General features: G+C 37.1%; 2 protein-coding genes across 2 annotated transcripts in view; both read right to left on the bottom strand.

Moving 5' to 3' along the window:
- The window catches only part of CDK6 (cyclin dependent kinase 6), a 1,314,442-nt gene that overhangs the window by 582,323 nt on the left and 715,328 nt on the right, over positions 1–16,791 (bottom strand). The window lies entirely within an intron of this gene.
- LOC123249639 (sterile alpha motif domain-containing protein 9-like) lies at positions 10,946–16,323 on the bottom strand. The gene has a single exon (XM_044678752.1). It carries the CDS (start codon positions 16,321–16,323, stop codon positions 11,575–11,577), a length of 4,749 nt encoding a protein of 1,582 aa, XP_044534687.1. The 3' UTR covers positions 10,946–11,574.

The following is a 16,791-nucleotide window of genomic DNA, read 5'->3' as shown; positions in this document are numbered from 1 at the left end:
CGTTCCTACCTTCAAGGGGTTTAAAGTCTACTGGGATGATAGGGCGTTTACATAAGTCAGTATAATGCAAAATAAAGAAAGGAAAAATCAAGGCAAAGTACCCGAGGAAAATTGGAGAAGGGAGAGATTTTCAGCAAAGGAATAAGACATGGCTGCACGGAGGAAGTAACTCCCAGACTTCTTGTAGAAAAATAAGGATTCTGCAAGGAAGTAGTGAAACCCATATAAACACTAGGACTAAGACCCATAGGATATTGGATGATTCCCATTAAAATAAGAATAGCAATAATAGTATTTGTGTAGGTTGTAAAAGTTTGCAAAATGCTTTACAAATATCTCATTTAACATTTGGAGGATGTACTTTATACTCTATTTGGGGGAAATATTCTATCATGGACAACTGTCACACAGGACAAGAATAAATAAAATGCCTTACAGTGGGACTTCACATTTTTCTGTCTTTTTTATATCTTTTTCTCAATTTTGTAACTAAAGATGTTGTCTCTTGTTTTAAAAAAATCTATGAAATGTGGCTTTCTCCCTTCTCATTTTTTCATCATAAACTTTCTCTTCTCAAAAGGATTTTATTGAGATGGTTAAGTAAGCATAAGAGTCAGTGGTTATTTATGCCCTTTGGATTTCCCTTTTCTGGATTTCAGCCATTTGGTGTCTTCTCCCCTTTGAATTATCTTGAAAACTGATCCCTCATGGCTTTAAAATTTTTATCACTCTCAGCACAGATTTCTTCCATGTGTGGTCTCCTCTGGCTATTCTTCCTGACTTTGTTTTATTAAATGCCATTTCCACTTCCTTGCACATGTAACTTATGCTATTGCTGGTCCCATCATCTCCTTAAATTGTTACCACTGAGCTTGGAGTGAAACTATGAGAAAAAGGCATAGAAAGACAAAGAGATACAGAGAGAGACAAGACAAAGAAAGAGACAGATTCAGAGAGAGAGAGAGAGAGAGAGAGAGAGACAGACAGACAGACAGACAGACAGAGACAGAGACAGAGAGACAGAGAGACTAGTAGAGCAATTTCTGATGACCTTAGCAATTGAGAGAATAGTTGTCCCTCCCTTCCTTATAGAGAGGAAAGAATCTAATTCATAATGAGGGAGAAGCTAATGATAGGAGAAAGAGAGACATGGTCTGAATCCTATGCCATCTTGTGTTTGCTTTTTTAATGTGCCACTTAGAATTGTACACGAATGATGGGAGTAAGTTACTAATGACCAGGATTTCATGAGAAAGTTCTGAGACCCTAACCAGTGTTGTTATGAAGTCATAGCATCTAGAAAATGAAATCACCATTTATTTTGAATTGTGCTTGATTGGTGAACCTGAGGAAATGGATTTTCCTCATGTCTTCCTTGCTTTCTTTTGTTTCTAGAATATAATCTTGAGATAAAATGTAGACAGTTCCTTCCTTTATTTTCTCTTTATTTATGAGAATATGGGGATTTGTTTTATTCCAAATGTTTACAAACCCAAACCCAAACAAAACAAGTGTTTCCATTTATAAAGAAAAATAAGACATTACACAAATAAAATCACAAATCTATATATTTAATTTAATTTTCTTCATATCTACATAATAGATCCCATCCACAAGTGTCCAAAACTCCTTTTCATCCTCTCTGTGTCCCAAAGGATATCATCTGGGAGGCCAACATGTTGCTATAAATTGTTTTTCATGTTTTATCATTCTGTTCACCTTCTGAAGGAACATTCTCAGTTTATTCTTCCAGTATTAGTTCTGTGGCTATGTGAAATGTTCTCATTTTACTGTCCATTATCTCGTATAGTTCTTTCCAGGTTTAAAAAAAATCACTGTTCATCATTTCTTATGGCACAGTAGTATTCCATCACAATCATATACCACAAATTGTTTAGCTATTCCCCAATTGATGGCATCCCCATATTTTCCAATTCTTTGCCACCCTAAAGAGAGCTGTTATGAATATTCTGAAATATATGGGTTTTTTCCTCTTTCCCTGGATATAGACAGTTTTATAAGTTTTTGGGTGTAATTCCAGTTGCTCTCCAAAATGATTGGATGAATTCACAACTCCACCAAAATATTAGTGATATTTTTTTCCTTTGTAAGCATGTAGTTAGGAGATGTTTTCTAATATGCTCCTGAAAAATCTGGGAGAAAGGAAATGGCTCCAATCTATTTCCTTTCCATTTTATTCTCTATGTAATAAACTATGTGATTACAGTCTGTGCAATGTTCTTTCAGTGTCTACTGTGTCAGGCACTATGATAAGTGCTTAGGATACAAAGAAAGACAAAAGACAGATCCTGCTCTCAAGAAGCTCTTAGTCATGGGGAAAGAACATGCAACAACTATGTACAAGCAAAATAAAGACAAGATAAATTTGGAATCATCTAAAAAAAAAGCTCTAAGATTAAGGAGAATTGGAAAGGCATCTTACAGAAGGTTGGACTTTAGCTGAGACTTGAAAGAAGCCAGGTGGGGGCAGCTTTATGGTTCAGTGGATAGTGAGCCAGACTTAGAGATGGAAGGTCCTGAGTTCAAATCTGACCTCAGACACTTCTTACCAAGTGACCTCAGAGAAGTCACTTAACCCCCATTGCATAGTTTTTACCACTCTTTTGCCTTGGAATCAATACGCTGTATTGATTCTAAGATGGAAAATAAGCTTTTTTTTTTTTTTTTAAAAAGAAGCCAGAAGGGAGAGTGTAGACATGGAAGATAGTCAGTGAAAATATTCAGACCAGAGATATGGAGTGACTTATGTGAAGGACATTCAGTAGACCAATGTTGCTGGATCCCAGAGTATAAGGTAGGGAGTAAGATCTAAGAAGACTGAAAATATAGAAAAGAACCAGGTTATGTAGGACTTTATTTTTTAAATGCTTTATCTTTATTTTTAATAACAAATTTCCATCAAAGTTTTCCCAACTTGTATGATTCATGTTGTCTCCCTCCCAGAGTTGAAAAACAATTTAATCTGGGTTATACATGTATTATCACAAAAATATATTTCTGTTTTATTTATTTTTGGAAGTGAATAATCTTGTAAAACCAAAACCCCCCAAACATATACCCAAATAAACAAAAGCAATAAATCATATATTCTTTCTCTAGTAGTGATTAGCATTCTTTTTCAAAAGTCCCTCAGAATTGTCCTGGATCATTGTATACCTGTTAGTAGCAAAGTCTATCATATTTGATCATTCCACAATATTTTCAGTTACTGTGTATAATTTTCTCCTGGTTCTTCTTATTTCACTCTGCATCAGTTCACGTACGTCTTTCCAGCTCTTTCTGAAATCATCCTGTTCATCATTCCTTATAGCACAATAGTATTCCATCACCATTTGAGGGACATCCCTTTAGTTTCCAATTCTTTGCCACCACAAAAAGCCCAGTTATTAATATTTTTGCACAAACAGGTCCTTTCCCATTTTTTATCTCTTTTTAAGTAGGACTATCAAAGCCAAAGGATTTTCTATTTGATCCTGGAAATGATGAGGAACCACTATACATAGCATCATGTTAAGAAATTTAGTCCTGTGAATTCAGGAAGTTTGAAATTTATCCTGGGGAGCCCTGTCTGGGCTTGGATCTCATGAGCTAAATATAGATACTAGATAATATATTTTAACATATTGAACAATATTCTATTTCATCCCTTATATTTACTTTAGATCTGGTTTGTGGTGGGGGGAGCTTGTAGATGTTGCCATGGTGAGTGCCAGATGTGGTAGCCTCTTGGAGAGTTCTCTTACAAAAAAGTAGAGAGCAAGTGCCAAAGCTATTGGGCTGGAGACTTAGTTGCAGAGTGGATAACTTTGGTATTGCACTCCCTGGGTGGTTAATGAGTTCAGTAATTACTGTCTCACTGTAGGCATAAAAGAGCACTGATGCAACCTAAAAAACAGAAGATAACACTAAGGTTTTAGAGCCCAAAAGCTATAGCTTGAATAGATCATTTTAGAGATAGATACAAATGTGTTATTTGTCATCATCCTTTTGGTTTCATTTATAGATAGGTTGGGAATTATCTGGGTAGAGTCAGTCTCACCTGGCTTTCTGAAAACTCATTTTTCTTTGCTTTTCTTTGTTGTCTTATGAGGTAGTACTGCTTATAATTTTCTACTATTCTGCTCTATAATATTTTACCCATGGTCTGTATTCTAAAGCAGGATTCTTTACTGAAGGTCCATAAAATTAAAAAAAAACCAGTTTTATTTCAATATAATTAGTTTCTGTTGTGATTCTATGAATTTTATTTTGTATATTTAAAAATGTCATTCTCAGAAGGAGTTCATAGGCTTCTGGCTTCACCAGAAGGGGCTTCGATTAAAAAAAAAAAAAGGTTTAGTCTCTATTCTGAAGCAATATTGTTTGTGGCTCATATATCAATTTTTTAATTGGTTGATGTTTCTGGGCTCCTTGTGGTGATGATTACTTACATTAGTTAAGTTTCAATAAGAAATATTGGCATATATCTGTAATCCCTACTTTTGGGGAAAGTGAGGCTGATGGATTACTTGAGCCCAGGAGTACTGAGGTACAGTAGTTCTAAAAGCCTGTCAGGTGTCCCTATTAAGACCCATGGTAGGATAGTGGGCTTGGAGAGGCCACCATGATGCCTAAGGAGGAGCAGACCAGCCCAGGTTGGAAACGTGGCAGGTCATGGCTCCTGAACCAATCGGGGGGTAACAGGGACCCACGAGTGGCCACTACACTTCTTCCCTGAGCAAAATAAAGAGATTTGGTTTCAAAAAGGAAAGGGGAGGAGAAAGAGGAGAAGAAATGTTGATAATCAAAGTTTATATTTTTACCTTTTATCCTTTTTCCATTTTCAAGTGCTAATGACTTATTTGAAGAGGCCATTCTAAGTTTGGGATAATGGCACATAGTGTCATTTTCTCCATTTATCTGTTCTTTTAATTTTGTTTTGATTAAAAAAAAAAACACCCTTACCTCCTCTTTTAGAATCAACCCTGTGTATTGGTTCGAGGCAGAAGAGTGGTAAGGGCTAGGCAATGGGGGTTAAGTGACTTGCCCAGGATCACACAGCTAGGAAGTATCTGAGGCCAGATTTGATCCCAGGACCTCCCATCTCTAGGCCTGGCTCTCAATCCACTGAGCCACCCCTTGTTTGGATTTTGATCTGTGTTCTAACTCAGTAAACAATCCTCTCCTCCAAGTAAATCTCATTTTTGTGACGTGGTTTGATGACGCCCAGTTTTTTCCAACTCTTTTCCTGAAAAAAGTATTAATGGTAGACACATTCCAGACTTCTAAAACAGCTACCAGAATTTTACTTTGTTCTTCTTTTGAGACTGAACCATATTTGCCAGAGTTGTTCTTTCACTATCCTCCCGTCTGCCTGTCTGCGCGTTAAAGCGACTGGTCATTAAGATATTTGATTATTTGGTTGGAATATCTTGTCAAATATCTCAGATCCTGAGCCGAATACCTTATTATACTTATGGGACATGTAAGTTGAAGGATAAAAAAAAAGTGTTTATATATGGATTTGTAATTTCCTCCAGTAGAATGTGAGCTCTTTGGGAGTTAGGACTATTTAATTTTTATCTTTATACCCCAGATACCTAGCACAGAGCCTGGCTTGTCCAGGCACTTAAATTATTGTTCGCTGATTGCATTTCCAATGCTCAGCATAGTTTCTGGCACATGGTAGGCACCTGATAAATGTTTATTGATTTGTAATAAATAAATAAATGACATGATGATGTGAAAATAAAAAATAATGTGCGTGTGTGTGTGTGTGTGTGTGTGTGGTGTGTGTGTGTGTATTTTTGGAACCAGGAAGACTCATCTTCATGAGTTCAAATCTGGCCTCAGACACTTACTAGCCTTGAGGAGTGCCTTGAACCCTGTTTGGCTCAGTTCCCCATCTGCAAAATGAGCCGGAGAAGGAAATGGCAAAGCACCCCAGTACATCTGCCAAGAAAACTCCAAATGGGGACTCAAAGAGTCAAACAAAATAGAAATGACAACAAGAAAAATGTGACAGGTATGTGCTTAGTACTGGGATAAATATACAAAAAGAGTCTCAGTCCTAGAAGAGTTTACATTATAATAAGGGGACACAAACTTGTGGAAAGTGGTTGTTGGGAGAAAACGAGTTTAATTCTAGTCGGTCACGGGAATTATAAGTGGAATCACAGGGAAGTAGATTGTCAGACCTTTCCAGTAACAGTATTAATTTCATTTTCATTTCCAGAGCAAGACTGAACAATAAGTAAACAAGAGAAGTTCTGGGGGCAGGGTAAGGGGGACAATGACAGGTATCCTACAGCAGCTGTGAAAAATAGCAGGATGCCCATTCTGAAAGGGTCTTGCCATCCTGGTGGTTCATATGGTCTGGGGCTAGCAAACATGGTGAGTTGGGATAGCCAGGACACAGTGCTAGAGAAATGTGGGTGGTACAGAGGCACAAGACTTATCTCTTGCCCTTATGGAATTTCCAATCTAGTTGGAGAGGACATTGGATTTATAGAAAACTTTAGCTAGAAGGGATCTTATCTCAGGTATTTATTACTTCTGAGTACCCATAGTAACTGCTATAATACAGTAAATGGCAGCCCAAAGTCCCAAGGAGGCTATTGCCTTTCTTAATGATCTATTGCTTTGAGTACTTTCTATTTTCACATACCAATGAAATTGTTTTCATAAGTACAAAACATGTCAAAAGATAGTTCTATGGAATCATTAGTCACCATTTGACTCATTACCCTCAAGACACCAAGGCACTGACATCATCAGTGAGTGACAATTCTTTTCTATTTTCTTTCCTTACTGCCATTTCACAAATGAATGAAACAAAATCAAATACACACACACACACACACACACACACACACACATGAAACTAGTCAGTCTGCTCTCCTCAGGGTTCCAAATCAAACAAATGTGATGGGGTTTATAACCCTGAGGAGCGTGACAACAGTTATCCCTTCCTCACTGTGGGGGTTAGAGGCATAGTGCCCTTCATTCCAGAGGGGGGAAAACAGAATTGTTTTTTTTTCTTTTATAGGGCATTTATAGTATTTTAATGTAAATTATGAGTTAAGTTTGCATTTCTGGGTGATCTGCTGGCCTTCACGTGTCATCTACGGCGCCTGTAAAACATTCCCAAAATTCCCATTCAATTTCTTATGCTGACTGTCAATATATTGAAATCACGATGGGGAAAGTTGTGATGTGGAAAGGATAACTATTTCCAAAAATGGAATGCATTTTATATTTTCAAGACTGAAGATTTGTCAAAATATGCCTCAACAGTCCCCTGAGGGTAGCCCAAAGCAGATTAAAATGCAATAATTGAAAAATAATTAACAAAATAAGTAAAATACAACAAAACCTAGATAATGTTAATTTGTGATTTTTTAAGTCAACATGCTATCTTCAGGTATCCTTCTGATGGTTTAGTGGCCTCCATTCTTATGTTTGACACCACTATTCTCATCCAGTTTACTCATTTGACAGATGAAGTAGCTTAAGACAGAGAGTTTATATAAATTGCCTAAGAGCACGTTGGAAGAGGCAACTAGTTGGCTCAGTGGATAGAGCCAGGCTTGGAGATGGGAGGTCTTGTGTTCAAATCTTGTCTCAGACATTTCTTAGATATGTGACCCTGGGTGAGGCACTTATACCCCTTTACCTAGCTACCTCTTACAAGTCTTCTGCCTTGGAACCAATAGTAAGTTGGAAGATAAAGGCTTTTTTTTTAAAGAGTACATTGGAAGTAAGGACTTGACTCCATCTCATCTGACATCAAACCCAGAGGCATTTTCCAATGTGCTACTCATTCTTCCTGTCCATTCACAGTGTATCAACAGCTAATGAGCATTAATTAAGTTCCTGCTCTATGCTAGACACTGTGTTAGATGCTTGACATACAAAAACAAAAATGAGATATTCCTTTTCTGTTAAGAGCCCCTCCTCTATAGGGAGAAACTGCATATGCCTCTATCTATCTATCTATCTATCTATCTATCTATCTATCTATCTGTCTGTCTCTCTCACTCTCTGTCTTTCTCTGTCTCTGTCTCTCTCTGTCTCTGTCTCTGTCTGTCTGTCTGTCTCTCTCTCTCTACACACACACACACACACACACACACACACTTACAGAATCATTGCATAACATTTTAGGGAAGGAAGGTGCTAGCCCCATGGGGAGCAGTAGTACAGATCAGGAGTTTTCAAACTCTGTGCACTCTTTGACTCAGCTATGCCACTACAATTCCTATACACTCAAGAAATCAAAGAGGGAAAGGATTTATATATGCAAAGATATTTATAGCAGTTCTTTTTTGCAGCAGCCCCAAATTGTAAAGTATTGGGACATCTTCCTTTGTGGGGAATGGTAAAATAAATTGTAGTGCGTGAACAAAATGGAATATCATTGTGCCATAAGAAACGATGAAATGGACAATTTCAAAATAAACTTGGAAAACTTCTATGAACTGATGCTGGGTGAAGTAAGAACTAGCAGAACAATGTATGCAATGATAACAATGTTGTAGAAAAACCACAACTTTGGAAGACTTTAGAACTCTGATCAAAATAATAATAAACCCTGAATCCAAAAGAAGGAAGCTGAAACATGTCACTCAACTTCTTATGTATAAAAAGCACAAAGAGAAATACGTTTTGGACATGACCAATGTGGGGATTTGCTTTGTTAGACCTCACAGATATATATCGAGGGCTTTATCTGGTGGGCAGGGAGGATTAATTTGTTCAATGGAGGAGGAAGCTGAAGGAAGGGATTGAATAATAAAAAAAATTCTCGTTAATTGGAAATTTTTCAAAGTAAAAAAAAAAGGATAGGTGCTTATAGCATAATTCAAGCATAGAAGATTATAAATTTCCTAAACCTTCTCCCCTACCTTTGCTCCCCTCTAATGTTGGGAGATTCCCCTTGAAAGTAGACAAAAGAATCACCATGGAAAATTAACAAGTAAATTCAGATTAGTTTGCTATGGAATGAACTAGCATTAGGAACTACTGGGACAGGGTTTCAAGGTTTAGGGATGAGCATAGAGAATGTTGTGGCTCTTTTTACTGGCAAAAGAACAGGATTTAAGGCAGTTGGTAGGGATGGTGGGCTCCTTCTTGATAAAAGATGGCTTCCTAGATGATGGCTATAAAGGCTGGGTTGGAAACAAGACCAAATGTCAGAGGGGTGCTCCCCCTACCAAGCTCAGTGCTCTTAGAGCTATCTGCCTGTTGGTGACAGTGGGTCAGCATTTGTTGATGATGGTGTTGAGGAAGCTGAGCCCATTCTACACAAAGATTTCTATTCTCTGAGATGGATGCTAGGTAGGAAGGTCTGTTATTCCCAAGGCTTTTAGATTCAGAGTCTTGGGCTTTTGCCATCAGGGTTTCAAGAGAGATAGTGGTCAAGGTGGTGGTGATTCGACTTGCCTGGCACATGTCCCATCTCACCCTCGAGGTCCCCTTCTGCTGCCTCTAGACTGACTTTTTGTCCTGTGAATGACTAAATTTATAGACCAGAAAGAGTTCACTTTGTTTAATGTAGGTTTCTATCAAATTGTATACAACTAAATTTTTTATTATGCATTTCTTTCCTAATGGGAGATGGCATAAATTTAATATATCCAATTTACTAGGAGAATACTTTACTGAAAGGAAGCTTGCAACAAATTCTGAAGAATGATTTTTGCAGATCCAATCATAACTCCCTAATTTTTCTCTTCCTTAAGCTTAGGTTTACTTCAAGGCTTGCTTTCCAGCTGATTCTCATAATGACTCTATAAGAGGTCCTACATTTATTACTATCCTGGGCATAACAACCATAATAACATGATTCCTACCACCTTGTTCTTCCTTCTGCCTACTGTACCATATACACTAAACAAATGGGGTGGGAGTTGGGGAAAGATCAAAGCTAAGTGCCATTTCATTTTATGAACTAGTAAGTGCCTTTTCTTTCCAAGCATCAATAAGTGGCAATAAATGGACACGGACTTATTGTTATCAGTGGAGTCTCTCTTTTGGTTTGTTTGTTTTTCTGTTCCTAAACTAAGAGTGGTCTTTGAGTGTGAGGGCAGCTCTTGTATTAACTGGCATCATCTACTTAGCTGTCTTATTGCAGGCACGTATGTCTTGTTCTTTCTTCTTAAAAATCTCTATTTTTCTACCCTTACTTTGCTACTTCTTGAATATTCAGTGTTATGTTTATAAGAAATCCAGGTTGAAATATCTAATAAGCAATTTTTGTCTTAAGACTAAAGGTTGAGAGAGAGATTAGAACTAGACAAATAAATATGAAAATCATCTAAATAGATTCAACCCATGAGAGCCCATGAGATCACCAAGTAAAATAATAGAGAAGGATAAGAAAAGAGGATTGAGGATAGAACCTTGGGTGTGTGTGTGGCGGGGGAGAGAGACAACCATGGTTAATGGGGATGACCTGGATGAAGATTCATCAAAGAAGACTGAGAGGGAACAGTCAGACAAGTAGGAAGAGTGTCACTTAGAGAGATGAGAGTATGAAGGAGAATAGGGGAACACAGTGGCAATGGTGTCAAAGACTTCAGAGAAGTCAAAAAGTATGAAGACTGGTAAAAGAACCCTTTAGAGAGTCTCTATCTTCTTGATCATCACTACCACCCACTATCATGCTGTGACTATCCTTTTACTCCTCTCCAGACCTAAATTAAACTTCATGTGTCTTCTTCCTTCAGTGTTAAGATGCTTCCCAGAGGGCTGGGAAGAAGGAAGAACTCATAATGTTGGTAGGATAATTTCTAGAGTTCCTGACCCCAAGTCCCACAAACTTCCCTGTGTATAAGAAAAACATGACTATTTGGCCAAGTGGAGAGTTTTTTCTCTGATACCTCAGAGACCATATTTTCTGAGCCAAAAATGAGACTTTTAAGCTTAATATTTCTTTATGCACTGCAAATTTATTTATAGAAAAGTCTTACAAAAGTATTAAAGATATCTACTGCTCCAGGATGATCTCCAGTGGATGCTGTCCTTCAAGTTATGGCATACATCTTTTCCTTGCCAATCTTTTCCACTAAATTCCACCCCTTGATATTTTGACTTTGTTTCCTGAATATACCATAAACTCCCACATGAGAAATCCTAAATAGGAATGGAAAGAACCCACTATATGTAGAACAAATATCATACGAGGGCCTGGGTTATGGATAAATTGGGCTACAAACTAAAGAAATGGTACCTGTATCAGAAGCATTTATACTCTAGCTGGGGAACGAAATTGGGGAAGCGATGTGGTGTACAGTAAGATGGGCTTTGATTCAAATACTACTTTTGCCACCCATGAGCTATGTGACTGAAGGCAGACTGTTTCCCCCAATGATCTTCATTTGTCTCATCTGTAAAATGAGACAGATGGAGTAGATGGTTTCTGTGGTTCCCTTTGGCTCTAAATCCAATGAAAATATACGGAGAAAGCAATTAAAGAAAATGTCAAAGCAATGTGTCTGCAGTGCAAAATGTCTTATCTAAATGAGTTCTCTACCTGGCAAAGACATTTGAGATCTTTCCTCTTAGTCCAATTTAAATATTTTTTATATCATAAGCTACTGGGCCTTCAGTAGAAAATCCCAGGTAGAAAGAAACTCTTTCCATGCTTTGGCCACGTCTTAGCTGACCTAAGACAGCAGGGCGCACTGGAATTTCAATGCTTCCTTTAGTTCCATAGTCTACATAGACAAGGTCATTTTCAACTCTGCCACTGAGACGAAGCAAGAGGTCTTTAACTTTCTCTTCTCTCCATACATCTCCACGTTGCCAAAGGATGCTTAAGTCTGATTCATCTTGGAAGCACTGCTCAATTTTTCCTCTGTGAACAAGTCGATTGAGGCCTCTGTCATTCCCAAGGTAGAAATGGGTGAATGGCTGTTTGCCCCTACACATCTGACCATACCGGTCCCAGAAGGACCTTCTCAGTGCTTTAATGTAATCTGTGATTTGTGTGGAATTCTGATTCAGGTGCTGGTTTTCTGGCCAGAACAAAAGGGTGGCCAGGAAGTAAGGATCTGGATAGGAAGAATGTAGTCCTACTTGTAGCAAGACTTCTTGAAGCAATGCTTCAAGTTCGTCAAGTGGTTTTATGAACTCTGAATTAGGTTTCAAACAATTAAGAATTATGTTGGCCAAGATGAAATTCTGTTTTGCTCTTGTCTTCATTGAACTTGCTTGTTGTAATAGAAACATGTAGCTATTTACTATGCTTTCCATTTTAGTTGCAGTGTTTTCCTGAGTTTTAGTGAGATACTTCAGCAGTCCAGAAAACCTAGCTGCATTAGAGAGCTCCAAATCTTTCCAGCAAATGACCTCTTGGAATGATTCACCAAAAGATGTTCTGATCTCTGAGCTGGAGAATATAGATAAATACTGGCTGCGTAACATTTGCATTTTAACCTGGTTTTTTTCTTCCACAATTTCCTTTTCGTTGTCTTTTGATTTCAGAAGAGAAAAGTAGTCCTGAAGAATACCAAAAGTTGTTTCCAAACGCTTTTGAAGAGCATTTAAATAATCAATGTGCTTTTTAATGATCGGGTAATATATATTGCCCTGAATTGAAGGATTTAGTAGAACACCACTATTTCCATACAAAAGTTGGCCCATGAGCCCTTTAGAAGATTCACTTCTTTTATCAAAAAGGAAGACTTTTTCTAGAAGCTGAATTATCTGTATACCAACCTCTATTTCTCCAAAGTAACATGATGTATTATATGACTCACTCCTTTTATATCTATGATATCGTTCGATTTTGTCATCTTTGTTCTCATTGCATTGCTGAGAATCTTTGAAAGCATTTGAAGCTTTCCCTGCTATACTTAGGAGATATTCTAGTTCCTGAGGAGATACAATTTTCCCTTGTGAGATTTTATTCTTATAGAAGATCAGCTGGCTTTTATAAACTTGACCAAGTGTATCGGAGACAAAGGAATTCCTTGGACTTTTCTTCTTTGCTTCCTCTGCGTAAAAAATGGCAGCATCAAAATCACTTTCATTAATATAAAAATGTCTTGCTAAGGCTTGATAGATCAATGCATAATCCTCGAATCTGATTGTTCCTTCAATTAAGACTCTCTGAACCTGATCATTCCCCTCACCTTCCTTGATGTCCATAAGGAAAGGAGAAAATAGAGTATTCATATCTTTCCCAGCTGTCAGTGTTTTTTTACTGTATTCTTTCTGTCTTTTTAGCAGCAGAGTTTGCATAATCCGCACAAATCTGTTTCTTCTTATTCCAGGTAAATAAAGTGTATTTTCTTTTAATAGATTCACTGCAATATCACTCCGTTTCATTTCAGAAGTAGTTGTCAATTCTTCTAAACAGCAACTGGCAATTAAAGGATGAACTATACGAACCCCATTATACCTCTTATAATCTCCCACTTTGGTACAGATGAGAATTGTAGAGTAATTCCCCATTATTTTTTCTAAGCTCCATCTCTTCAAATTAGCCCTTTGGTTGGTAACCTCTAAGAACTCTTCACACTGTTGTACAGAGATGTCAGAATCAGAAACGTAAGAATTAAGTAGAGACAGAAAAGAAATTAATTGTCCTTCTTTGCTGTCAGTGTTCAACCCTTTTAGAAAATGTTTCACAACATTCTGAATGTATGTCTTATCAAAATTTTCTTTCATGATCATAAAGGAATAAAAATCTCTACAGTTTTGGTGCTTCTTTTCAATATCCTCAAATTTTTTATCAAATGCTCTTTGTTCTTTGGGGGAGAGTTTGTTTATCACTGCAACACTGTAAGGATTTTTAGCATCTTTTTCAGGATTCTGGGATCTCATGCAATTTAGAATGATAACTAAAGGTGTCTCATATTGAATATAAGTTTCTTCAATGGCTAAGATAATGTGATTGCGCAAATCAGACACAACTTCTTGATCTTCGAAATCATCTACAAGCAGGAGTACAGGCATGTAGCGTTGTTGGTCCTCTGAGCCATACATGATTAAAGTTCTCACCTGTTCTCCAATCTCTTTGAAGTCAAATGTTTTATTCTTCAACACAGCACATCGGAATTTTTTCTTCAGTTCCCAGAGAATATGCATTGCTAATGTGGTTCCTCCACAGCCTGGATGATGATACAAATTGATCACTTCTGCACATGATTCCCTAGGGGAATTTGCTAAAGACTGTATCATCTCTTCAAGCGTTTCATATCTATCCCTTTTGATAAATTCCGAAGTATGATTTTCAGAGTAAAAATAGAAGTTCCACCATGAAACTTTTCCACCTAGATAAAAATGTTTCTCTTCTTTTATCCTGAATTCAGCAAATTTGTCTTTATCTTTCTCTATGGCTGTGTCCTTACATTGATTTTCACAGAGGATTTCCAGTGCTGACATAGTGTCTTCATCTTTCTTCTGAAGAATGATAGAAGAGCCATTTGATGGCAAAAATCTTTTAGGAGATTCAGTCTGAGGTTTTAGTTTAAGAATAGTACCATTTAACTGTTCAAGATTTAAAGTAGTAATACATCTGTTGAAGAGGTCGGTAGAGGAGAATCTGCCTTCCAAAAGTTCTTTCCATTGCGCACCTATTTGTTGATCCACTGAGATAGACAGTATGTCTTCCATTCCTCCTAATTCTTGGTAGAAAGTAGAAAATGTCTCAATGAAAGGATCTTTGGGATCCTCTACTGGGGACAGCAATAGAAACACTACTAAAAACCTTTCAGATGCCATTACGTCTTCACATGTAAGAAACGAAATTAATTTCCTGACTTTAGTGGCTCTCTTTTTAATCCATGAACTAAGTTCTAAAGGTTGATATTCTTCTATGTTGATGTCTACCCTGCCATTGCAGAAAACCCAGCTGGTTTGCTTAAAAAGATTTAAATTTTTAATTTTTTCAGGAATTGAAGTTTTGTTCTCTTGGTATTGGTTTGGAAAGTGAAGATTGGCTGCTCGGGTCTTTCTATAAGCTTGGGCAACTCCAGTGCTCAGAGATTCAGGATCAAACTCTAGCACAGCAAACAATTCAATTTCCTTTAGGAAGTCCAGGTGCTTGACTTGATTTGGATGGCACTTATTTACAACGAGGATGTAATAGTCATAGTAAGAGTTATCTAAGTCTTGGTTTCCTGTGAGAAGATGAACCAGCTTTGTTCCCTCATTTTCTATTTTTATTTCTTTTGGTTGATAGTTATCTGCTTCTTTTCTCAATTTAACCCATATCTCCAAATCTGCTAAAAATGCTTTAAAATTTCCATCTTTTTGCTTTGGATTAGCATAGATGTCATTAGAACTAGTTTTGTCCCTCACAAAGAGAGACAATTCAGTATTTTTTTCCCATCTATTCTCTTTAAAACTTTGCAATTTAACTTGGAAATATTTATTTTCACAAATGGAGTGCTTTGGGACGATATCTACCTCAATGACGAATCTATCAGATACAACGTTGTTCTTCAGTAAGACTTCCACAAACCTGGGTTGCCTAATACACTGCTTTGCTTGATGAATGTTATCTTTATCAAAACAGACCTCAATCTTCTTATAGAAGTGGTTAACAAATTTTTCTTTATCTCCCTCGGTGAGTTTCACCCCTACAATTTCTCCATGAGGACTATCCTTTACTCCAAAATGGATGGTGCCATTGGTGCGGCGATTCATGCAGGCTGAAGCAAATCGAAAGACTTCATTGCTAAATTTCATCATGATATCTTCCTCTGTGGCTCTCTCTGTGTTAGTCAATGCCTTATACTCATGGGCTGGATCAATGAGATTTAATGGCCCCGTTTCAGGTGGCATAATAGCTCCCTCTCGGTAACGAAAGCTTTCATGGAACTTGTCAAAAGGATATGTTTGACATAACCTTCCTCTAAATGGCAGATTATCCTTTGTTTCCTCAGCATTGTTTTCAGTTTCTTTACCAGGGTTGGTCTTGGGTGACTCACAGACTTCCTCCTCTTGGGTGATGGTATCTTTCTTTGGATCTGTGTGATGCCGTCTCCTTTTTCTATTTTTCTCCTGTGCCACACATTGGTCTACAGTTTGTATATCCTTTTTTTCTTCAGATGTTTGCTTAGGACATTCAGAAGAAGATTTATTCAATTCCTTAAAAGAATTTATTATTTGAAGAGCAGGTCCATGCTTTATGCCCATGTCCAAAAGATCATTTTTATTGGATATTTTTAAACTCTTTCCATTTACTTCTTCATTTTTCAAAATCTCTGTGTATTTTGAGTCAATCTTAAGTTTTTCTGTTATCCACTGACAAACGTCGTCCACCGTCCAGTCATCTGGGTTTTCAGGCAGATTTGTTTGTTCAGCCATTTTGATATGTGAATTTTTATTTCTCTGAATAAAAAAATGAGGCATTTTATGAGAAAAGTTTTGCTTTTTCCAAATAGATTACAAAATACATTGATCTCTCCCCATCCCTCACTTCCTAATCTCACCTGATTATTTATGGATCTTTATTTTTCTCTACTTTCAAATATTTGCAATATGTTTAAAAACAGAATGAAATCATGCTAGTTTGAGATTTTCAGTTTTCCCATACTCTCATTCTTCTTGTATTCTTCCCATTTTGAAACGTAAGAAGTCAAAGTTCAAAAGGATCATGGAACTATAGCAAAAGTAATAAAAATTAAATATAATAATAAAAATGAATTTAAAAAACAGATCATTCTGTCTAGGCCTGAATGATTTTGTGAGCTCAAATTATCTTGCCCAAATCCATAAAGCTTTTGCTATTGAAAGAAAAGGTACCCCTTCCTGTAAGGTCAAATGAGAGAAAAT

The sequence above is a fragment of the Gracilinanus agilis genome, chromosome 5, assembly GCF_016433145.1.
Source record: "Gracilinanus agilis isolate LMUSP501 chromosome 5, AgileGrace, whole genome shotgun sequence".
NCBI classification, from domain to species: domain Eukaryota; kingdom Metazoa; phylum Chordata; class Mammalia; order Didelphimorphia; family Didelphidae; genus Gracilinanus; species Gracilinanus agilis.
This window is presented reverse-complemented; position numbering and strand designations above follow the sequence as displayed.

What these genes read in the sequence shown, in the direction of transcription:
- LOC123249639 (XM_044678752.1), bottom strand. Translation starts at nt 16,323, where the DNA reads ATGGCTGAACAAACAAATCTGCCTGAAAACCCAGATGACTGGACGGTG.